The sequence below is a fragment of the Sapajus apella genome, unplaced genomic scaffold, assembly GCF_009761245.1.
Source record: "Sapajus apella isolate SASKATOON/1434 unplaced genomic scaffold, GSC_monkey_1.0 scaffold43, whole genome shotgun sequence".
NCBI classification, from domain to species: Eukaryota; Metazoa; Chordata; class Mammalia; order Primates; family Cebidae; genus Sapajus; species Sapajus apella.
Genome location: NW_022436983.1, coordinates 17,782,099 through 17,806,581, shown reverse-complemented (window position 1 = coordinate 17,806,581; position 24,483 = coordinate 17,782,099). Strand labels below are relative to the sequence as shown.

Genomic DNA, 24,483 nt, shown 5'->3' with positions numbered 1-24,483 from the left:
AAAGAAAGAAAGAAGGAAGAGAAAGAAGAGAAAAGAGAAAGAAAGAAAAACTGTTAGGAAAACATTCAAGTTTTAAACATAGAAAAAGAACATAAACAAAGTTATTGATTCAGGTCTGAAATCCCAAAGAAGTCAGTACAAATTCCAGTACTGCTACTTACTAGCCCTGCAACTGTACCCAAATAATGATCTCTCTCATTCTCTTGTGTTAAACAGTATTGATGGCACCTATTTCAAAGTTGATATGAGGATTAAATTAGCTAACACACCTAAAAGACTGGCATGTTGTACCTGGCCCATAGTAAGCAACCAATGCTATCTCATGATCATTATTCTGGCTTTAATGGGGAAACAAAAACTTACTGATCATTTTTTATATATCGGTTTATTCTGTATAGTGATAAATTAAGTAGCTTCAGGAAACTTATTATTATAAAATGAAGGATTTTAAAGTCACTTCATGATCCTTACATTATCTTTTTTTCTTTGTTTTCTTTTGTTTGAGACAGGGTCTCACTCTGTTATCCAGGTTGGAGTGCAGTGGTGCAATGACGGCAGCTCACTGCAGCCTCAATCTCCCAGGCTCAGGCAATCCTCCTGCTTCAGCCTCCCTTAGTAGCTGAGACCATAGGCACGTGCCACCATGGCCAGATATTTTTGTTTTAATTACCATTTGTTGAAATGATATCTACCAATTACAGACATGCTAAAGTTTTAAGCTTTAACATCATCCCATTGTGGTATAAGGTGAAAAATTCTAGTAACAACAATAATTGTAGAGTCTAGAAGTAAATTAGGAGACTTCGTTTTTACTCCTTAAAAATTACTAAATATAAGGCTGGGCCAGGGCTCACGCCTGTAATGCTAGCACTTTGGGAGGACGAGGCAGGCGGATTACGAGGTCAGGAGTTTGAGACCAGCCTGGCCAACATGGTGCAACCCCGTCTCTACTAAAAATACAAAAAATTAGCGGGGCGTGGTGGTGAGCACGTGTAATCTCAGCAGTTTGGGAGACTGAGGAGGGTGTTAAAAATATAAACACGTCTACATTTCCTTTAAAGAAAGCATTAGATAAAGGCTAGTTAATATATGACCTGTTCAACTATATAGTGAATACCACAAAAATCAAGGAATAGTGAAATTTGGTAGCACAGGAAGCCAAAATCCATAATTCGTAAGTACTTTTACCCAGCCCTTTTGGAGGCCACAGTAAGGGGATCACTTGAGTTCTGGAATTTGAGACCATCCTGGGCAACATGGTAAGATCCCCAAATACTCAAAAATTTTTTTTCTTTTTTTTTTAGGCCGGGCATAGTGGCTCATGCCTGTAATCCAAGGACTTTAGGAGGCTGAGGCAAGCAGATCACCTGAGGTCAGGAGTTCAAGAGCAGCCTGGACAACATGGCAAAACCCTGCCTCTACTAAAAATACAAAAATTAACTAGGCATGGTGGTGCACACCTGTAGTCCCAGCTACTCGGAAGGCTAAGGCAGGAGAATTGCTTGAACCTGGGACACAGAGGTTGCAGTTAGCCAAGATCGTGCCATTGTACTCCAACCTGGGTGACAGAGCAGGACTCCATGTCAAAAAAAAAAATTATTTTAATTAAAAAATTTTAATTAAGAGTACTTCTAGAGAACCAATAAGATCCTATGTCATAGATTACTCCTTACTTCTTTTGTGCTTTCACTTTAAAAAAAAATTAAAAAAAGAAAAGAGAGAGAAAAAAAGAACATTCTCCCTAATAATGGACTCTCAGCTTTAGCTACAAGTTCAGAAAGAGCTGCTGAGGCAGATGGACTAAGACGGCAGAGTCCAATCTGACAGTCCTTTAGTTACCTAGTAAATGTCAACAGGATCAGGGTTCACTGAAGCTAATTCAGGAGCAAATTCAAGCTTAACCTTGGACTTTTTTTGTACTAACCCTGCTCTTTTGATAAAGAATGAAAAGTTCCCACCTGGTTGCAGTGGCAGTCTGGCAGGTGCTTCTAATCCTGGAGGTTGAAACCACATATGGTATATTGAATACATAAACTAACCATAGGCCAAGCCAACATGGTCCTAATTCTGCATTACCAAAGGCAAAATAGCAAGTGAACAAGGTTTACTATGAGTCAGACTCTAAGTGCTTGTCTTATATTAAGTCTTGTACCCTTTACAAAAGCCCAAGTAGATTATCTCAGTGGGGACACCAAGGTAACTAACTAATGAATGGTAGATCTAGGATTCAAACACAGGCCACATGGCTTGGGAGTCTACACTCTTCGTCACTACATCAAGCTTGTCCAACCAGAGGTCCGTGGGCCACATGCGGCCTAGGACCACCCTGAATGAAGCCCAACACAAATCTGTAAACTTTTGTAAAACACTAAGATTTTTTTGCAATTTTTTTTAAGCTCATCAGCTATCATTAGTGTATTTTTTGCGTGGTCCAAGACAATTCTTCTTCTTCCAATGTGGCCCCAGGGAAGCCAAAAATTGGACACCCTTGCATACTATAACAGCATTAACACTAAAGATCTAGTCTTCCATATGATGACTCAATTGCCTACTTGAAATATTCTAATGATCTTCAGCTCCAAAAGAAGCTATTTGAGCATCTATATGGAAATACTGGCTGTGTGTGGTGACTCATGCCTATAATCCCAGCATTTTGGAAGACCAGGGTGGGTGGATCACTTGAGTCCAGAAGTTCAAGTGGCCAACATGGCGAAACTCTATCTCTACTGAAAATATAAAAAAAAAAAATCAGCCAGTTGTGGCGGCACATGTCTATAGTTCCAGCTATTAGGGAAGCTGAAGCACAAGAATTGCTTGAGCCCAGGAGGCAGAGATTGCAGTAAGCTAAGATTGTGCTGTTGCATTCTAGCCTGGGTGATAGAGCAAGTCTCAAAAAAAAAACAAAAAACAAAAACAAACAAACAAAAAAAACAAAGACCAGCATAGCAAGATCTGCTCTCTGAAAAAAGAAAAAAGAAAAAAGGCCAGGCGCAGTGGCTCACGCCTATAATCCTAGCACTTTGGGAGGCCGAGAAGGGTGGATCATTTGAAGTCAGAAGTTCAAAACCAGCCTGGCCAACATGGTGAAACCCTGTCTCTACTAAAAATACAGAAAAATCAGCTGAGCATGAAGGCGGGCATTGTAATCCCAGCTATTTGAGAGGCTGAGGCAGGAGAATTGCTTGAACCCAGAAGGCGGAAGTTGCAGTGAGCTGAGATGGTGCCACTGCACTCCAGCCTGGGTTACAGAGTAAGATTCCATCTCAAAAAAAAAAAAAAAAAAAAAAACTAGCCAGGCATGATGGCATATGCCTGTAGTCCCAGCTTCTCAGGAGGCTGAGGCAGGGAATTGCTTGAACCTGGGAGGTTGAGGCTGCAGTGAGCCATAATCATGCCCTGCACTCCACTCTACGTGAGATCCTACTAAAAAAAAAAAACCACAGAAAAGCAAAAGAAGGAAACAAAAATACAAATGACACTTCAACAATCATCCCTGGCTCTGATTTTGGGATCTATGATCTCAAATATTTCAAAGGATATAAAGAACTTTTTACATGCAATACTGAGGCAATGGTAAATCTAACACAGGGTCCTTGCTGAGTCATCAGAACAACAGCTGCCCCCACCACTCTCTTTTTTCTGGCCTTCCAAAGTGCCGGATTACAGGCATGAGCCACCTTGCCCAGTGCTCCCTCCACTGTTAATCCCAACGGCTAACAAGCCACATGCTCAGGGTCAAAACACAGTTGCAGACTCTCCCTTAAATCTTTTTCACTTTGCAAGGAAAAACAAGTAAATCTGTTCATTTCTATCTAAAATATGAACTGAGCCCAGTCACTCGCATCACTCTCTCAGCCTGCTTCTCTGACTTCTTGTATGAGTATTTCTGTGAATTTTATAGGCAGTTGCTTTTTCCCAATCAATGTGACTTTTTATGTTTTCTTTTCCTCCCAGCCTCCTCTGAAATCAAGCCTGTGCACAGAAAAATAAAAGTTTCCATATATTCCTTCAGCAAACAATTATTAACAATCAAATGAGTTAATAGTTAATACATATAATGTAATTAACACAGTGCCTGGCACATAGAAAGCACTCCATAAGTGTATATATTATTAGTTCAATTAAATTTGAAACTTTTTCATACGCTGCTTCTATCTCATGCATTTAAGAAATCCAACAGAAAACTAAGTCAATGGAAACAGTATCTATTCTAAATACAGGAAAACCAGGTCTTCCTAGAAGTGAAAAGTCCTCCTAGTCAGTGAGTTACAATGACTCCAGCAGAAAATATTATCCTATCTAAGATAATGGTACATAGTGCTCCTTCCTTATAGCTCATTCATTACTGATGCTTGAGGGTACATTTTCTTGCTTCCCCAGGGCCTAGAGCAGTTCCTAGCAGATATTCAATAAAGACCTGTTTAATGAAAGATTGTTTACTTTGTAATCTGTATTTACCAAAAAACAAAAACAAAAACAACTAAAAACCTGCATGAGAGTTAAAACACAAAGTAAATAAAAAGGAATTTAGGGCTTTAGTGGTGAGTCCCAAATTTGCTTGAGAGGTTATTTTTAATGAAAGACAAAAGAATCAATTTTGGCAGAAATCCAGATGTCCTAGAATCACAGCCTTCTTACCACCACATTTAAAGGGATATCTGCCAGTCATGAAGGAAGAAAGCAATAATACTAAATCTATGAAATGCCAGAAGATACTAGAGTATTAATTTTTTTTTTTTTTTTTTTTTTGAGATACGGTCTTACTCTGTCGCCCAGGGTGGAGTACGGTAGCGCCATCTTGGCTCATTGCAACCTTCACCTCCCAGGCTCAAGCAATCCTCCCACCTCAGCCTCCCAAGTAGCTGGGACCATAGGCGTGTGCCTCAATACCCAGCTAATGTTTGCATCTTTTGTAGAGACAGAGTTTCACCATGTTGTCCAAGCTGGTCTCAAACTCCTGGACTCAAGAATTCCACCTACCTTGGCCTCCCAAAGTGCTGGGATCCGTGGGGGCCACTACGCCTGGCTGAAAAAAATTTTAACAGGTCAAATTAAATGTTTAAGGGCAGATGTTACTCAGGCTTGAACTTCATTTTATTTACAGGGAAGACTGTTCTTGGTTCCAGCTTTAGAGAAAAAATACACAATATGTTTATCTTGTGGAGAGATTCTCTTGCAAAGCCTAACTGTACACATGCTTCAGGAGAATATTCTTAGTACACAGCTTTTGACTTAGAAGACAGTGTATCGACTGCGTGCAGTGGCTACCTCCTGTAATCCCAGTACTTTGGGAGTCTGAGGTGGGTGGATCGCCTGAGGTCAGGAGTTCAAGACCAGCCTGGCCAACATGGTAAAACCCTGTCTCTACTAAAAAAAAAAAAAAAAAAAGAAAAGAAAAGAAAAGAAAAAAATTAGCAGGGTGTAATGTTGCACATCTGTAATTCCAGCTACTTGGGAGGCCGAGGCAAGAGAATTGCTTGAACCCGGGAGGCAGAGGTTGCAGTGAGCCAAGATGGCGCCACTGCACTCCAGCCTGGGCAACAGAGCAAGACTCCATCCTGAGGGGGGAAAAAAAAAAAGACATCGTAACTAAAAAGGCTTACATAATTGTAAGCAGTACTGACCCAAATTTAAAAGTCTATCACTATGAACTGGGATCTTTTCAACAAAGTACTGTCACACCAGAAAAAGTGAGTAAAAGGCTTCTGACAAATACTGACTTGACAACTAATAAGGTAGCATTTTCCCCTTCAAATCTACACGAAAGCATTTTTAGTGACAGTGTTTAGTGACATAACCAAATTTGGTAGAATGCTATGTCTGCCAGCAATTCCAACCAGTTCACGCTTTGCTTTCCATCAACTACCCACCAAATAGTGCTGCTAAGCAGATGATCCTTTTCCAAAGCACAGCACTTACAAAGTATATTTTTAGCCAACTATAATTACCAGCAGTAGGTTAGGATCTATCAACTATACTTAAGAGCATTTACTCATTCAATAAGAAAGATTTATTGAATGCCTATTTTGAGGCAGGCAATCTACTAAACACTGTGGTAGATGCAAAGATGAATAAAACAAGGAACCTACCCTCATGGAGCTTACTTTGCTATAGCAAAGATAAGACATACATGCAAAACTATCAACAAAATAGATAACAAAGAAGTCACCTAAGAAGCATGAAATAAGAATCTTGAAGGATTAACAAAGGAAGTCACATTACAAACTGAGATTTACAGGATTATGCAGAGCTTAAACAAATAGGAATGGAAGAGATAGGAAAGGTTGCTCCAGGGAAACAAGGTAGCTCACATGGAAACAAAGAAGAGTTCAATTTAGCTGGACTGTAAGACCCAGGAAGTAGGAGATAAATGTGTTCAATTAATTGGAGCTAGGCCATGAAGGCTAAAGACTTGAATGCTAGACTATATATTTTAACTTAATTATTTCTATAGTAGAGAGCAACAAAATGGTTTTTGCACTTGCAGAGTGTGGCGGTAAGGAAATGGAGGAACCTGTCTTAGCTGGTTCTTCAAAAAATAATGTTAGACAGTTTGGCCTATACAAAGATGAAGAACAAAATTTTTCTCAGAGTTTACTTGGCCTCAAGTAAATAAGCAGGGGGAAAGGTTGTATGAGAGTTTATATGAAGAAGCAATACACACCACTGAGGGGGACCTAGTGGAATAGGTGGCCATTTGGGAGATTCCTTGAAGAGCAACTGTTAAACCATGTCTCTGTTTAATTTTCCACCTCTTTCTCTAATAGATCAGCATTTAACCCAGCTCTTACAGCTCACACTTTTTAAAGCCTTCCCTTCATATGCATCCCCCCTTTACAGCTATCAACCTGTCTCTTCTACATAGCCAAGTTTCTTGTTAGAGTTGGTTATACACACTGACTCCAATCTCTTCCTATTTCATTCTTGTACACGCTGTATTATGACTTCCTCCACTACTCCACCAAAGCTGTTACTACTAAGGTTGCCAATAACTTCCAGGGTGTTAAATCCAATAAACAGTAAACTTGATACAACTGGTCACTCCCTCCTTCCAAACCTCTCCTAGCTTCTTTCACATCTCACTCTAGTAGCTTTCCTCTCACCACTCCTGCTCTCCCACAGTTCCTCTTTGTTCTCCTTTTCTAGCTTCTCCTCCATTACCCAACCTCTTAGTGTTGAGAGTTCCCCAGAACTTGGTTCTAGGCATTTTCCTTACTCTTGACTCATCCACAGAATGATCTCACACACTTTTTTGTTCTTTAGAAACAGAGTCTCACTCTGTCATCTGGGAGTGCAATGGCATGATCATACCTCATTGTAGCCTCTGACTACTGGGCTCAAGGGATCCCTCCTACCTCAGTCTCCTAAAGTAGCTAGGATTATAAGTATGTGAAATCATGCCCAGCTAATTTTTTATTTTTATTTTTGCAGGGATGGGGTCTTGCTATGTTGCCCAGGCTGGTTGAAAATTCCTGGTCTCAAGCAATTTTTCCACCTCGGCCTTCCACAGTGCTGGGATTATAGGTATGAGGTACCATATCCAGCCCATGCACTTTAAATACCAAATATTATATGTGAGTGTGTGTATGTCATCTATGCATATATGTATGCCAGCAAGTATGACATAGATAGATGTCAAGTCCCAAATGTCTCTACCCTGCCTAGACTTCTTTCTGAACAAATCTGTATACAGTATCCAACTTTCTACTAACATCTCCACTTGACATCTCAACCATCTTATACTCAACAAGTCAAAACCTGAACACTGTCTGCTCCTCCTCCCTCTCCATGAATGGCATCTCTTGACCAGTGACTCTAATTACAAACCCAAGTCATTTCTCACACTTTTCTCTCTCTCATCCCTCCTTCTAAAACATGTTCCTATTGACACCACTTCCAAAATCTACCTCAAATTTATTCTCTTCTCTCCATCATCTCCCTAATCCAAGCCACTATCACCGTTCTTGATTGCAGTGGCCTCCAAATAGTTGTCATTACTGCCACTCCTGCCTCCGTTCAATTCATTTTACACAGAGCCAGGCTACTCATGTTAAGATGCTACTCTAACCTCGACGCTCCCTCACTTAAACCCTTCTGAGAACTGCCATTTGTACTAAGGACAAAATTCGCATGACATACAAGGCCCTCCATGATGTGGCCCCTGTCAATTCCTCACTCTACTCCTCACTTCCAGTCACACCCTTAATTGAATATTTCCAGCCTTTACACATGCTGATTCCTGTAACCTAGAATGCTCTTCCCCTCATTCTAATTACTACTCATCATACATGTCATTTTTTCAGAAAAGCTCTCACTGTGCCTCTATCTAAATTGGGTTTCCTGCCATTCTTTCTCAAGTTGCACTGCTCTTTTCTTTGATGTAATTATCTACTATCCTTATTTATGTATTTAACTATGCCTCTCCAAGTAGACAATAAGATCTATGAAGTATTAACAAGTTCAAATTTAACGTGTCAAAAAACTAAACTCCTGATCTTCTCCCCATTAGAACTAGCCCTTCCCATAGCCTTTCCCACCTCATTTAATGACAACTCCATCATTCTGATTGTTCAGAACAAAAATCTCAATCATCTTTAACTCTTCCTCTCACATTCCACATCCAGTCCATCAGGAAATTCTATTATCTCCATCTTAGAAATATATCCAGAATCCAGCAGCTTTGCACTTTATTCCAAGCCATTGTCTCGTGCCTGAATTACTGGAAAGGCTACCTCTGATTAGTCTCCCTGCTTCTGCCCTTGCCTTCCTAATTGCCATTCTCCACAGGGCTAACAGAATGCCCCATAAACTGAAAACAGCACCCTCTATCATTGTCCATACTCCTTAACCTACTTAATTTTCTTTCATACTCCTTAACCTACTTAATTTTCTTTACAGCATTTAATCGCCAGCATTTATTGTTTGCCTCCCTCAACTGAATATGACTGCCATAAAAATGGAGACTTTGTTCACTAGGTGTATCCAACCAAGCACCTAGAACAGTGTTAAATGAATGAATGAAAGAAGAACAGATATTCTGGCAAGCAGAAATTGGGGGCAGGGAGAGGGTGGAGAAGCCAAAAGTATATCAAATGAAGGAAGTATCAGCAAAAATCTTCCATGAAGACAGAGCCATGCAGGGAATGTTTAAGACCAATCTAGATGGAATATGAGGCACATCTGCAGCAGCAGTGGGGGTTAAAAGTAGAAATACAAGTTGGATAAATGCCAGATCTAAAACTTTGCATCTAATTCAATAAACAACTAGGGAAAGTAGAATCTATTTAAGATTTCCTTTTTTTTTTTTTTACAGTAACAGCTGAGCTTATTTTATTTATTTATTTTATTTTATTTTTTTGATATGGAGTCTCCAGGTGAAGGCTGAAGTGCAAGGGTACAATCTCGGCTCACTGCAACCTCCACCTCTCAAGTTCAAGCGATTCTCCTGCCCTAGCCTTCCAAGTAGCTGGGATTATAGGTACCCGCCACCATGCCCAGCTGATTTTTTTTTTTTTTTTAAGTAGAGACATGGTGGTTTCCCCTTGTTGGCCAGGCTGGTCTCGAACTCCTGACCTCAGGTGATCCACTCACCTCAGCCTCCCAAAGTACGGGGATTACAGGGATGAGCCACCATGCCTGACCCCTATTTAAGATTTGAGGCAAGAAGTATCCCTTTCATTTTAGATAGATCAAAATTAGCAAATAAAATCTGCAACTAATTATTGAGGGAAAAGATAAAAGTTTGTTTTTTGTTGTTGTTGTTTTTTGTTTTTTTGTTTTTTTTTGACACAGGGCCTCACTCTGCGGCCCAGGCTGAAATGCACTGACACGATTACAGGTCTACGACTCACTGTGGCCAGGACCTCCCAAGGTTCAGGTGATCCTCCTGCCTCAGCCTCTGAGTAGCTGGGGCTACAGGAATGTGCCACTATACTTGGCTAATTTTGTGTTTTTACAAAATACAAAAAGATGGGGTTTTGCCACATTGCGGAGGCTGGTCTTGAACTCCTGGGCTCAAGCAATCCACCCACCTTGGCTTCCCAAAATGCTGGGATTACAGGCGTGAGCCACAGTGCCTGGTCAAAAGTTTCTTTAAACAACTGACAATAAGCTGGGAGCGGTGGCTCACGCCTGTAATCCTAGCACTTTGGGAGGCTGAGGTGGGTGGATCACCTGAAGTCAGGAGTTCAAGACCAGCCTGGCCAACATGGTGAAACTCCATCTTTAAAAAAAAAAAAAAAAAAACTGATAACAAGCAGTGTAATAGATTCAGTAATACTAACAATCCTTAAACTGTTAGAATACAACACAAACATTTAACTCATCTCTAAATCAATTACCTCATTTAATTTCCCATTTGAATCATTTCTTAAGCTTTTAATTTAGCTAGAATAAAAAAGTACATGAGACAAAAAAGTCACTGTATTGTATAGGAAAAAGATGGTGCTAAGAACCTACCATCATCAACCATGGCTCATTTACTCACCCTCTGACTGTCTACTTGGTTATAGTGAGAGTTCCTTGAAGACAAGGGGCTCATTCTTATTCCTTTACCTCTCCAGCACTTAGTGCATGGAAAGTATTCAATTGATGTTTGCTTCTATTATGATCCCCTATACTGTGCTGAACTGTTTCTAGGCAAAGATTGGTTTCTTATTATGCTTGAACTATAAAATGGGCTTATCTTACCTATTACATAGATATTGAAGGAAGAAATTAAGACTGAAAAACAACTTTCATTTTTAGAAGATTTCTCCTAAAGAGCACAAGGGTAGGATCTACCTTCAAATCATGTAATCAATATCCATTCTAGGTGATGACACATTTCATGACATAAAACCCTGCTTTCTGCCACCAAAGACCAAATGTTCAAAGGAAGATACAGACACAATGAGTTTCTTTTACAAAACCTAAGTAAATTTTCTTTAAAGAAACTCATTTAATTCAACACACGTTACACATCAGATCAGGTCTCATTCTTCACTCATTCAAGTATTCTGTCATGAAGAACATTAAAATATTATATATAAATTCTCATTAATAATTCATGCAAAATTATTTTAAAAAAGACTAAGGGCCTGGCACGGTGGCTCACGCCTGTAATCCCAGCACTTTGGGAGGCTGTGGCGAGCAGATCACTGAAGGTCAGGAGTTCAAGATCAGCCTGGCCAACATGGTGAAATCCTGTCTCTACTAAATACTAAAAATATAAAAATAAGCCAGGCATGGTAGTGTGCATCTGTAGTCCCAGCGACTTAGGAGGCCGAGGCAAGAGTTTCACTTGAACCAGGAGGTGAAGGCTGCAGTAAGCCAAGATCGTGCCATTGCACTCCAGCTTGGGTAGTGGAGTAAGACTGAGACTCTGCTTAAAAAAAAAAAAAAAATTCTCCAGGCGTGGTGGCAGGCACCTGTAACACCAGCTACTTGGGAGGCTGAGGCAGGGGAATCACTTGAACCTAGGAGGCAGAGGTTGCGGTGAACTGAGATTGCACCACTGCACTCCAGCCTGGGCAAAAGAGCAAGGCTTTGCTGCAAAAGAAAAAAAAAAAAAAAGACTAAGACATACAACAGCAATGGCAACTATTTCTAGTCAACGGGTTATAAGTAATTTTTACTTTATTTATGCTTTTCTGTTGTTTACTAAGTTGTCTAGAGTAAACATACATAGCTTTTATAATTGGAAAAAATATACTTTTTAAAAAAGAGCATGATACACACAATAAATATACTAGGAAGCAGAGAGGAAATGACAGTACCTTTTCAAACTTCGGACCAATATTTAAACTAAAACAGAGAAAGGTTGAATGGGGCCAGGCACAACAGCTCATGCCTGTAATCCTAGCACTTTGAGAGGCTGAGGCGAGAAAATCGCTTGAGCCACGGAGTTTGAGACCCACCAGCCTGGGCAACATGAGAAACCTCATCTCTATAAAAAGCAGCCAGGCATGGTGGCACGTGCCTGTGGTCCCAGCTACTTGGGAGGACTGAGCTCAGGAGGAGGATCAATTGAGCCCAGAAGGTTGGGGTTGCACTGTGCCATGATCCCACCAGCACACTCCAACCTGGGCCACAGAGCAAGACCGCATCACGAACAAAAAAAAAAAAAAAAAAAAGAAAAGAAAAGAAAAAAAAGATAGGAAGAAGAGAATAAAAAGAAAAAATTTCATTTCAGTCTTGGGTGTGTGTTATGGTTAAAGGCTTAAATTTAATTTCTTAAGTCCAATCACTTTTTTTCACAGCTACCACTTTTCCCATTTTCCTAGGCAGCACAGTAATCTAGTTTGGTTCACCTTCAGTTTTTTCGTAGCAACAGGGTCTCACTATGTTTCCCAGGCTGGTCTCAAATTCCTGGGCTCAAATGATCCTCCTGCCCCAGCCTCCCAAAGTGCCAGGGTTACAGGCGTGTGCCACCACACCTCCATCTTTAGTTTTTAATGAATATTCACTCTCATAATCCACCACCTGTTCTCTACTTCCAAAATAAATTCACTGGTTATTAGCAGAAGAAAACATGCAGAAAACTCACAAATCCTTAAAAGTTCTTAAGGCCGGGCAAAGTGGCTCATGCCTGTAATCCAACACTTTGGAAGGCCGAGGCGGTCAGGAGTTTGAGACCTACCTGGCCAACATGGTAAAACCCGTCTCTACTAAAAATACAAATTTATCCAAGCGTGGTGGTGGGCACCTGTAATCCCAACTACTCAGGAGGCTGAGAATTGCTTAAACCCAAGAGGCGGAGGTTGCAGTGAGCCGGGATCGCGCCACTGCAGTCCAGCCTGGGCAAGAGAGTGAGATTCTGTCTCAAAAAAGGCCGGGCTTAGTGGCTCACACCTGTAATCCTGGCACTTTGGGAGGCCGAGGTGGGCAGATCATGAGGTCAAGAGATCGAGACCATACTGGCCAACATGGTGAAACCCCATCTCTACTAAAAATACAAAAATTAGCCGAGCGTGGTGGCATGCGCCTGTGGTCCCAGCTACTCGGGAAGCTGAGGCGGAAGAATCGCTTGAACCCAGGAGGCAGAGGTTGCCGTTAGCCGAGATTGCACCACTGCACTCCAGCCTGGTGACAGAGCAAGGCTCTGTCTCAAATGAAAAAAAAAAAAAAAAGGTTTTAATTACCTCAGCCTTCATCTAATTGTTTGGTTTTGTATTCTCCTATATTTGTTCAGATTCTCTTTTTTTCTTCTCCCACATACACAAGTAAATAGCTATGCTGCACAGTGGTAAAACTCAATACTTAAGTTATTACAGGTGACTGGCATTTTTGCAACTCTATTATAATGAGAACTAAATCTTTTCATAAGAATGAATGAGTCACATGTAAGTTGGAAGTAATAATTTTATTACACAAAAAGAGAAAGAAAACCTGTCATACTCCTAGCTTATTTCAGCTTCAAGAAACAGCTTGTATTTCAACTTCAAGAAAAGCAAAGAAACCTATGAAAGGATGCTTAAAGGTACAAAATATATGCATGCTGAATCAAGTCAATACCTGGCCCTGGTTCTAATAATTACTTGTTCAAAACATTAATGTTAAAATTTAAGATAGTCCTAGTCTACATTTGACACAATTTTCAAATATAGTCTTATTTATCTACATTATCACTTTCATGAATTAGACTAATAAATTATCCTAGTTTTATTTTATTGGGTTTTTTTTTGTTTTTTGTGTGGTTTTATTTTAAGTAAAGGAAAAAAACAGAAACCAAAGGCTAATTGATATTTCTTTTTTTTGTTTTTTAAGAAACAGGTCTCCATCTGCCACCCAGGCTGGAGTGCAGTGGCACGATCATAGCTCTCTGCACCCTCGAACTTCTAGGCTCAAGTGATCCTCTTGCCTCAGGCCACCAAAGCTAGGTCTAGAGGCACTCACCATCACCACCAAACCAGACTAATATTTTTTAGTTTTTATAGAGATGGGATCTCACTATGTTGCCCAGGCTATAATTTTTTTTTTGTGAGACAGAGTCTCACTGTCACCAAGGCTGGAGTGCAGTGACACGATCTTGGCTCATTGCAACCTCTGCCTCCGGGGTTCAAGCAATTCTCCTGCCTCAGCCTCCCAAGTAGCAGGGATTACAGGAGCCCACCACCATGCCCAGGTAATTTTTGTATTTTTAGTAGAGATGGGGTTTCACCATGTTGGCCAGGCTGGTCTCAAACTCCTGATCTCAAGTGATCTGCCCACCTCGGCCTCCCAAAGTGCTGGGATTACAGGTGTGAGCCACCACACCCAGCCTATAGTTGTTATTTCTTTCTTTTTTACTTTTTTTTTTTTTTTTTTGAGACAGAGTCTTGCACTGTCTCCCGAGCTGGAGTGCAATGGTGCCATCTCAGCTCACTGCAACCTCCACCTCCTGGATTCATGTGATTCTCCTGCCTCAGCCTCCCAAGTAGCTGGGATTATAGGTGCCTGCCACTACGCCCAGCTAATTTTTTGCATTTTTAGTAGAAACCAGGTTTCTCCATGTTGGCCAGGCTGGTCTCAAACTCCTGACCTCGTGATTCACCTGCCTCAGCCTCCCAAAATGCTTGGATTACATCCATCAGCCACCATGCCCAGCCAATTGTTATTTCTTATACCAGTATCTGAAACTGACCACTGAGAAATAAAAGCCAACTCTCGAAACAGGCAACATGATTAAAAGCCCCAAGAAAATTCACAAGCTGATGCCCTAAATTACAATCATATTTGTTAAATCATATTTGGACAATAGGTAACCATGACCTAATGTTATTTTTCTTCAGAAAGTCCCTTTTCATTCTCTATACAAGCCTCTAAAATGGGCAAACCCAACCTAGCTTACTCCTCTGCTTGACCAAAATCTTAACTCATGCCTTAATCACACTTCCTATCCTGCCTAACACATTTTCCTTTTATGGACTCATAATTCCCTATTCAGGAGATATCAGAACACTGAGGCTCCACAGCTCTAATGAAACAGGAAGTGGGAAAGTATGGCTCACCATCCTTTTACTGGCTTCTAGGCACCTCTGAGGGCATCTGTCCAAACCAACTGTGACTTTTCGTGACAGTCAGGTTCTTCTCCCAATTGTCTCTTTCCTATCATTATTCATACTGTTAAGCTTTTCATGTGCTCGGTCTCCTTGGCTCAAAAGCCTCCTGCCTCTTCCCCATTCTAGGCTCCTTTCTGAGAGATTTTTACAGTAAACCAAAATCATCAACTTTGGCCTTTGCCAAAAGTAGCACTGGTAGGTCTTCAGGAATAGCTTAGGCAAAAAATGACAGTAATAGATTTCCATTAACTTCATACTTTGCATTCATTTCTGTCTCCTGAATTTCCCCCGGAAACCTCAAATGAACTGGCATATCAATTAGATTCAAGGTAATATTGTCTAAATATTGAGTTAGTTTTTGTTCAATTACTAGAAAAATTTTTCAGCATTTCTTATAGAAAATTTATTTCATTTTTTTCTGTTTGAAAAAACAAGGGGGAGTTTTGAAGCCTCCCATTGAAATAAAATATAAAGAATTCCCACTTTAAACTGTCAAACACTCCATCTGTACAATCCATTTGCACCTTCCCAAGTGCCACTGAGAAGTCGCTGAATAGATAGCAATCCAAAAACTAGGAAAGTGTGGGGTGATGAAAAGGGCTAGGAAAATGTACACATTAACAAAAACCCAAGTTAGGTTTTACAAGTCTCATCTTCAACTTTTAAATAACTTGTTTCCCTGGCACTATGATGTGAATCACTCCTGGTTCCCTCTTAGGTATTAATCTACCAATTGTTTCCTGCACAGGGAGTTTCCAAATGATGTCAAAACTCACATTCCCATTCTTGACTATTCCCAACCCACCTATTCATCTTCCTTCTCAAGGTCAAGTTGAAGCCTACTTCCATCTTTCCCCTATCCTAGTCCAATTGAATGTGAGCCATACTTGACTCTTTAAGCATGGACCATCTTGTATTGTTTTCTTTCCAATAAAATTTGTAAACCTAGGCCGGGCGTGGTGGCTCAAGCCTGTAATCCCAGCACTGTGGGAGGCCGAGGCGGGTGGATCACGAGGTCAAGAGATCAAGACCATCCTGGTCAACATGGTGAAACCCCGTCTCTACTAAAACTACAAAAAATTAGCTGGGCATGGTGGCGTGTGCCTGTAATCCCAGCGACTCAGGAGGCTGGGGCAGGAGAATTGCCTGAACCCGGGAGGCGGAGGTTGTGGTGAGCCGAGATCGCGCCATTGCACTCCAGCCTGGGTAACAAGAGCGAAACTCCGTCTCAAAAAAAAAAAAAAATTTGTAAACCTAAAGAAATGAACTATTTAATAATTTCTTATATCTTCCGTAGTACTAAACTAAGTATTAGCACCTAGTTCATGCCAGTACATTCTTTAATTCATAGTTAATAATAACTAGAAGTGACCTTAGTGATCATCCAACCGAAGCACTTCTTTTATTTCTTGCTTTTATAAAGTATTCTTGACACTCAGAATTCCACTATTTACTTCTTTTAAAACAGTGGTTCTTAGCCTTGGTTTAGGAATTCCCAGAAAAAAAGCCTCACATTAAAATTTATTTATTATTTATTTTGAGACAGTTTCACTCTTGTTGCCCAGGCTGGAGTGCTGTGGTGAGATCTGGGCTCACGACAACCTCCACCTCCCGGGTTCAACCAAGTCTCCTGCCTCAGCTTCCAAAGTAGCTAGGACTATAGGCACATGCCACCACACCCAGCTAATTTTTGTATTTTTAGTAGAGACGGGGTTTCACCATGTTGCCAAAATGTTCTCGATCTCCTGACCTTGTGATCTGCCCGCCTCAGACTCCTAAAGTGCTGGAATTACAGGCGTGAGCCACTGCACCCAGCCTGGAATTTTTAATGTAATTTCAAGGATTTACAGAACCCCCTGACCCTACTAATAGAGCCTACACTTAAAAATAATATACCATTATCTATGACAAAAACAGGTGTTTACTATGTGTCAAGCACTCTTCCTAAAGCCTTACGTAGGATGATATAAAGTTAGACCACACTTGCCAGCCTCTCTTGCAAATGAAGCTATGTGATTAGGTTCTCTCCAGGAGAATGTAAAGGGAAGTAACAGGTAGAACTTCTGAGCTGGGGCACTTAAGATGTGCCTCCTCCATATTTTCCACCCCCACTGGCAGTGGACACTGCCACCAACTTTGACAATTCAGAAGAGGACATGCTCTGGGGGCTAGTGGACAAATAAGCTAGAAAGAGCCTGGGTCCCTTAATAACTCTGAGGAGGAAAGCCACCCCAAGATCTAAGAGATCCTCCTGGACTGCTGGTTAAGAAATAAACTTCCACCGGGCATGGGGTCTTACGCCTGTAATCCTAGCACTTTGGGAGGCCAACGTGGGTGGATCACCTGAGGTCAGGAGTTCAAGACCAGCCTGGCCATCATGGTAAAACCCCATCTTTATAAAAAAATAAAAATAAAAAAATAAAATAAACTTCCATCTTATTTGAACCATTGTTTGTGGGGAGATGACTTATTACAGCAGCTTAAATTATCCTAATTCATATGCACAGATTAAGTTTTAATCCCCTCAGTAAGCATACAAAATTTATTATTATTATTATTATTATCCTGACATTAGAAGTTAGGAAACTGAAGCATTGAGAGCTTAAAAACTTGCCTGACATACTATTAGAAGCCAGATCCAAGTCAAGCAGTCTGGCTCCAGGGTCCACGCACATTAGGAACCTCTGCCAAATATCTTGAAAGAAACAGACTCTTATGTGTTATGCCACCCTGCACCAGATTACCTTTTTACAAGCACCACCCCAATCCAGCAGCTTGGTGACTACTTGCTGACAGTGATTGTCCCAATTCATAGGGGCACAGCAACAAGTTTAAATTCCAGCCCATAAAACTGAACTCTGCAAAGGGATTACTTTCTGGGTTGTTTTTTTTTTTTTTGGAAACAGAATCTTGCTCTTGTCGCCCAGGCTGGAGTGCAATGGCACGATCTCCGTCTCAAAAAAAAAATAAAAGGAATACCATCACATCATACCAAAGTTACCAGAGATGGTGATGTGGGGGCAGTGTCAATAGGAGCTGGGCAAAAGGAAAATCTAAAACTCCAGTCTCTTCTCAACTACTCTCATTTGTGGTTCAGGAGTTAATATCTGGTTTTACCCAAACAAAAATCTTGGTTCCCCAAACAAGCCAAGAAGAAATACTAGTAAATATATAAAAGACTGGCATGGTGGCTCACACCTGTAATCCCAGCACTTTGGGAGGCCAAGGAGGGCGGATCACAAGGTCAGGAGTTTCAGACCAGCCTGGCCAACATAATGAAACCCTGTCTCTTCTAGAAATACAAAAAAATTAGTTGGGCATGGTGTTGGGCACCTGTACTTCCAGTTGCTCGGGAGGCTGAGGCAAAACAATCACTTGAATCCAGGAGGCAGAGGTTGCAGTGAGCCAAGATCATGCCACTGTACTCCAGCCCTGGTGACAGTGCAAGACTCTGTCCAAAAAAAAAAAAGAAAAACCAAAAAGCCAAAAACTGGAAGTATTAAATAATGGAGAATAAAAGAGGTGAGGCCGGGCACGGTGGCTCACGCCTGTAATCCCAGCACTTTGGGAGGCCGAGGCGGGTGGATCACGAAGTCAAGAGATCGAGACCATCCTGGTCAACATGGTGAAACCCCGTCTCTACTAAAAATACAAAAAATCAGCTGGGCCTGGTGGCGCGTGCCTGTAATCCCAGCTACTCAGGAGGCCGAGGCAGGAGAATTGCCTGAACCCAGGAGGCGGAGGTTGCGGCGAGCCGAGATCGCGCCATTGCACTCCAGCCTGGGTAACAAGAGCGAAACTCCAACGAAAAAAAAAAAAAAAAAGAAAATAGAATGACGAAACATGCTTTATGTTCCAACCATCAGGATCTCAGTAACTGGTTTCTAATTTCAAAGCATGGTAGAGACATACATTGACAACCAAATCTCTGAAAGAAGGGAGCAATCTCATTTCAAACATTTGGTATTCTCCAAGTTGTAGGCGCTCTGAACAATATGCACACCCTATCCTCAAGGAATTTATTGTCTATCTAGCAGGGGAGATCTGCATATAAATATATACATACAAAATTATACACACTAACATTTATTTGCTTACTGTGTACCAGACACTTTTCTAAGATTGTTGCATACTACATATATTAACTTATCCCATAGAACTATTCTATTAATATCCCAACTGTACAGATGTGGCACAGAGAGGTTTAAGTAATGTATCTTGGGATATACAATTAGGAAGTAGACATATTAGATTAGAAATCCGGGCAGTAGTCAGATTATAAGGGACTTTATGCCCTTGCTAAAAGGTCTGAAATTTACCGTATCTATTGGCAGTTCCCAGCTGGAAATATATACACCTACCAGTCTCCTGTGGGTTGAGACCATCTCCACTGTTGATTAAGGATGACTGCCATTGTTAAGCCCTTTTTTTTTTTCCTTGAGACAGGGTCTTGCTCTGTCACCCAGATGGGAGTGCAGGTGCATAACCATAACCTCACTGCAGCCTCCAACTCCTGGGCTCAAACAATCCTCCCACCCTCAGCCTCTACAGCTAGGGCTACAGGTAGAGCAGGCCACCATGCCCAGCTTGCTTACTTACTTAACTTACTTACTTATTTATTTAGAGACAGTCTCACCCAAGCTGGAGTGCAGCACCTCTCAGGCTAAAGGAATCCTCCCACCTCAGCTGGGACCACGCCCAGCTAATTTTTTATTTTTTTTTGTAGACAGGGGGTTTCCCTACGTTGCCCAGACTGGTCTCGAACTCCTGTGCTCAAGAGATCTGCCTGCCTCAGCCTCCCAAAGTACTGAGATTACAGGCGTGAGCCACTGTGCCTGGCAATTTTTTTAATAATTTGCTAGAGAAGGGTCTTGCCATGTTGCCCAGGCTGGTCTAGAACTCTTAGGCTCAAGAGATTCATCCGCCTTAGCCTCCCAAAGTGCCAGGATTACAGGCGTGAGCCACCACAGCCCAGCTGCCTTTTTTACTTTTGGGAGGGCATCCCATCTATCCTCTAGGTGTTGAGGTTAAAACAAAACAAAACAAAAGCAAACCAAAAAACCATACTGCCGTTATATAGATGATGGGGAGTTACTGGGCTCATGAGCAGACAACTCCAAAAACAATACTCACAAGGAAGGAAATGTAGTTGTGAGTTCAGTCACACTATTGGAGAAGGTGCTCATCTCTCTCCCTCATCTCTCAGTCCTAAACAGGTAGGCTCAAAGCCCCGTTAAATCCCTTGGCCTTCCCCCAGCACCACCACCAAATTTCTAATTTCTATACATGCTATGTGCTTCAACTGTAAATAGTTTTCTTCTACAAACTCAGATACTTCTTAGCAGGTTAACACTGTTCAACATACCACTCTGGACAACCACAGCCTCAGCACCCTCACCACTTTCCTTTTTTTTAATTTTATTTTTTGAGATGGAGTCTCGCTCTGTCACCCAGGCTGGACTGCAGTGGCTCTATCTCAGCTCACTGCCAACCACCGCCTCCCGGGTACCTGTATAAGCAATTCTCCTGTCTCAGTCTCCCAAGTAGCTGGGATTACAGGCATGCGTCAACATGCACAGCTAATTTTTGTATTTTTAGAAGAAATGGGGTTTTGCCATGTTGGCCAGGCTGGTCTTGATCTCAAGTGATCCAGCTGCCTCGGCCTCCCGAAGATCTGGGATTACAGTCAGGAGCCACCACGCCCGGCCCACTGCTTTCAAAATAACTATATTTACAAGGGTATTTCCCCCATTTGCATTTCCCACACATAGGTTTTGAGAAGAGATCAAGAATGCCCTTTATCACATTTTACCTGTCCCTTTCAAACAAACTGGTCTAGGAGCCAGACACAGAGGCTCAAGCCTGTAATCCTAGCACTTTGGGAGGCCAAGGCGGGCAGATCACTGAAGATCAGGAGTTTGAAGCCAGCCTGGCCAACATAGTGAAACCTGGTCTCTACTAAAAATACAAAAATTAGCCAGGCATGGTGGTGGTCACCTGTAATCACAGCTCCTTGAGAGGCTAAGGCAGAAGACCCTCTGGAACCTGGTAGGTGGAGGTTACAGTGAGCCAAGATCACACCACTGCACTCCAGCCTGGGCAACAGAATGAGATGTCATCTCAAAAAAAAAAAAAAAAAAAGATTGGTCTGTATCAGTGCAAAGTTTTGCCTAAGTTGAAGCACTGGGTAGCAGAAAACATTTCTTATTTCACAAATGAGAAAAATAAGGCTTAAAGAATGAAAACTACCCAGGGTAAGCCAACCAAGGAGTAAAGAACTGTGACTTAAACCCTGATCCTCTGCCACCAAGCCCAAAAGGCTTACAACAAGTGGTAGGAAGGACTATTTCAAGTGGTTCACAACACCAATTTGAAAAACAGAAGGGGCATGCAAGTGACTCAAGTTTGGAAAACTGACCACACCCCTCTGCTATTCTAACTGAAAGATCAAATTAATTGTAAGCAGGGCATTAAGCACTGATCTCTACCTAATTCACATACTTCAATTTTCTTGTCTTATTTTGATTAGCTCCTCCAATAGAATGCTGAATAGAGCCCTATATAGCTGATAGTAGCTTTTTTTTTTTTTTTTTTTTTTTTTTTAAATGAGACATAGTCTCGCTCTGTCGCCCAGGCTGGAGTGCAGTGGCTCGATCTTGGCTCACTGCAAACTTTGCCTCCCAGGTTCAAGCGATTCTCATGCCCTCGGCCTCCCAAGTGGCTGGGCCGGCCACCACGCCCAAATAATTTTTCTATTTTTAATAGAGATGGGATTTTACCATTCTGGCCAGGCTGGTCTTGAACTCCTGGCCTCAAGTGATCTGCCCACCTCAGCCTCCCAAAGTGCTGCAGGCATAAGCCACCCGGCCCGGCCTGATTGTAGCTTTATCTTATTCTAAGTTTAATACTGTTCTAAAGTTTCACCATTAAGTATCATGTTTTTACAGATTATTCATGGAGGCACATTTTTTGAGTTTATGGAAATTCCTTCCTATACCTCACTCAGCAAAAAAAATTTTTAACTCATCTCTGGCCCACTCTTTTCCCTTCTCCATGCTGTTTTTCACCCCCGACCCTTCCCTTCTTATATTTCAGGTTCCTTCCTACATTCTACACACCTCAGAGTACTATGTCTGCCACCCAAAATAACCAAAATTCTTTGATATTCTGGGAGTTCTTTACCAATCTGCTGTTTCAGTTCCCTGGTCTCAAAAAAAAAAAAAAAAATCGAAAATTGACAATTGAAAGAAAATCCTAAGGTAAACATTGTTTCAATCATTACTGAAGACTGCAGAAATAATTGCAGATTATTTCTTCTCTCCATCTCTTTTGTTTGAGGCAGGGTCTTGCTTTGTTGCCCAGGCTAGAGTACAGTGGTGCGACGTGGACTCACTGGATCCTCGACCTCCCAGGCTCAAGCGACTCTCCCACCTCGGCCTCCAGAATAGTACAGGCACTCAACATCGCTCCCGGCTAATTTTTGTATTTTTTTTGTAAAGACGGGGTTTTGCCATCTTGTTTAGGCTGGACTCGAACTTTGGTACTCAAGTAATCCTCCCGTCTCGGCCTCCAAAAGTGCTGGGATTACAGGGGTGAGCCACCGGGCCCGGCCCTTCTCTATCTCTTAAACACACCCTGAAACGTCTTCCTTTCTTTAAAGTAAAAAACTCAGGGGAAAAAAATAGTTCTAGACGCCCCTTTACTTTCTAGTCTGTTGCCTAGCTCTGCATGAGCCTGGCTTTTTAAGTGGCTGGAAGAATCTCAGTGTTTTTTTAAGTTTTGAGGGAAGGAGCTGGATCCAGATGTTTATAACTTCGACTCTCTGCTTTGCTAAACTGAAAAGTATTAAAAGAGAAAAGGAAAGGAAGGGGGGTAGTATGCGTAAGCAAGTAAGTTCCAGAACATAAAAGCTGAAGACACAAGAACAGAAAGCCAAGCCTTTAAGGCCCAAGCAAGCTAAGAATTCTCTCCCTCAATTTCTTTCAAAACAAAAGGGCACACACAATCCTTCCCGAGGCAGCAACGCCGAAGGGAGAAGCCAAAATGTTGCATCATACAGAACACTCCGCGCCTAAGAAATGAGAAAGCCAGTAAATGCCCAAGACAGAAAACACAACTTGGGAATCTCGGTCTTTTCCAAAGGTCCAGGAGCACCTGCTGTTTCGTAAATTTCTCTAAGATAGCATCGAAAATTAAAGTTTCCGTTGCAGACTAGCGGGGAGCAAATGCCTTTTCAAAAAAGCGTTCCAAGAAGTTCGTTTGAAAGCTCATCGGGCAGCGGAGCGGAGCGCAGGGGAGCGAGCGGGTGGGGCCGGGCTCCGGCGCCCGGGCGGGGGTGGTGACAGGACCCGCGCGAGCCCGGCTCTGGGGCCGGGGGGCAGGCTCGTCCCGCCCCCGGGCTCCTCCCGACCCACGGAGGCGCGGGACGCTGGTCTGGCGTCCGCCGGAGCCCGCGCGGCTGGAGACGGTGGCCGCCGCCCGGATCCCCACCCCGGTCCCCTCAACGGGCCCTCGGAGGCGGGAAGGCGCGGGCGGCCCCCAGACAATGGGATGGGGGCGCAGGAGCCCTCAGCGGGACGGGTGCTGACGCCCAGCGGGGGCGCCTCGGGAGCGCCCCGGAACGCCGCTCCTCGCAGCCCAGAGAGCGCTGGGGGCTCGGCCGGGCGGGACCGCGAGGCGATCGCTCGCTCACCTTGACGAAGAGCTCGATGAGGGGCTCTTTGTCCTCCTCCCTCAGCCCGTTCAGCGGCATCGACAATGCCATGGCCGGCTCGGCTGCGCTCCGCGAACGGCGACGGCTGCTGCTGCTGCTGCTTCTGCTCCGGGGCTGCTCCGGCTGACGGTTCCCGCCGCGCTGCTCACTGGACTGTCCGGTGTCGAGCTGGCCGCAGCCTCAACTGCTCGTCACCGCCCCACGCCCCGCGCGCGACTCAGAGGCTGCCGCAGCTCGAGCCGCTTGAAGCGGTGGGGCGGGGCGCCGCGGGCGGGGCCGCGGGCTGTGGGCGGGGCCAAGGCACGGCGCCTCGGGACTCTCCGGGGAAAGTGGAGCGGCTGGAGCTTGGGGGCGTGGCCTCGGGCGGGAAAGGCGGAGGGACCGCTCTGGAGCGGACGGAAGGACCACTGCAAAGCCTCGAAGCCGTTAGGGGGCGTGGCCTGGGCGGCGGTGGGGGACTTAGTGAGCGGTACAAAGCGCCAGCTTCGGCGGGAGGGACCCGGGCCACGCCTCCCGAGGGGGCGAAGGGGGAAATCCCCAGGGGCCAGAGCCTGACACTGCCTCTCTCCGCAGCGCCTGCGCGTCCTCCGCAGCTGCTGCTGGTGCTGTGCCAGGTGACCTCATGCCTCGGCTGGCCTGGGGAAGCGAGGAGGCGCCTCCCGCCCACTCCCCCACTGAAGCACCCCAGGACTCATCGCTCTTTCCCGCAGCGGCCACCTCCCCAACTCCCTCTATTACGCGGAGTTGCCT

The 24,483-nt window shown here is 43.2% G+C and overlaps 1 protein-coding gene across 2 annotated transcripts in view; it reads right to left on the bottom strand.

Moving 5' to 3' along the window:
* The window catches only part of CLIC4 (chloride intracellular channel 4), a 90,539-nt gene extending 66,461 nt beyond the window's left edge, over nucleotides 1–24,078 (bottom strand). For both annotated transcript variants that reach the window (XM_032300861.1, XM_032300862.1), the window contains exon 1: nucleotides 23,713–24,078. In XM_032300861.1, the coding sequence (XP_032156752.1) occupies nucleotides 23,713–23,784 (72 nt within the window). In that variant the 5' untranslated portion in view covers nucleotides 23,785–24,078. The remainder of the gene's footprint in view (nucleotides 1–23,712) is intronic.
* Nucleotides 24,079–24,483: the final 405 nt, after the last annotated feature.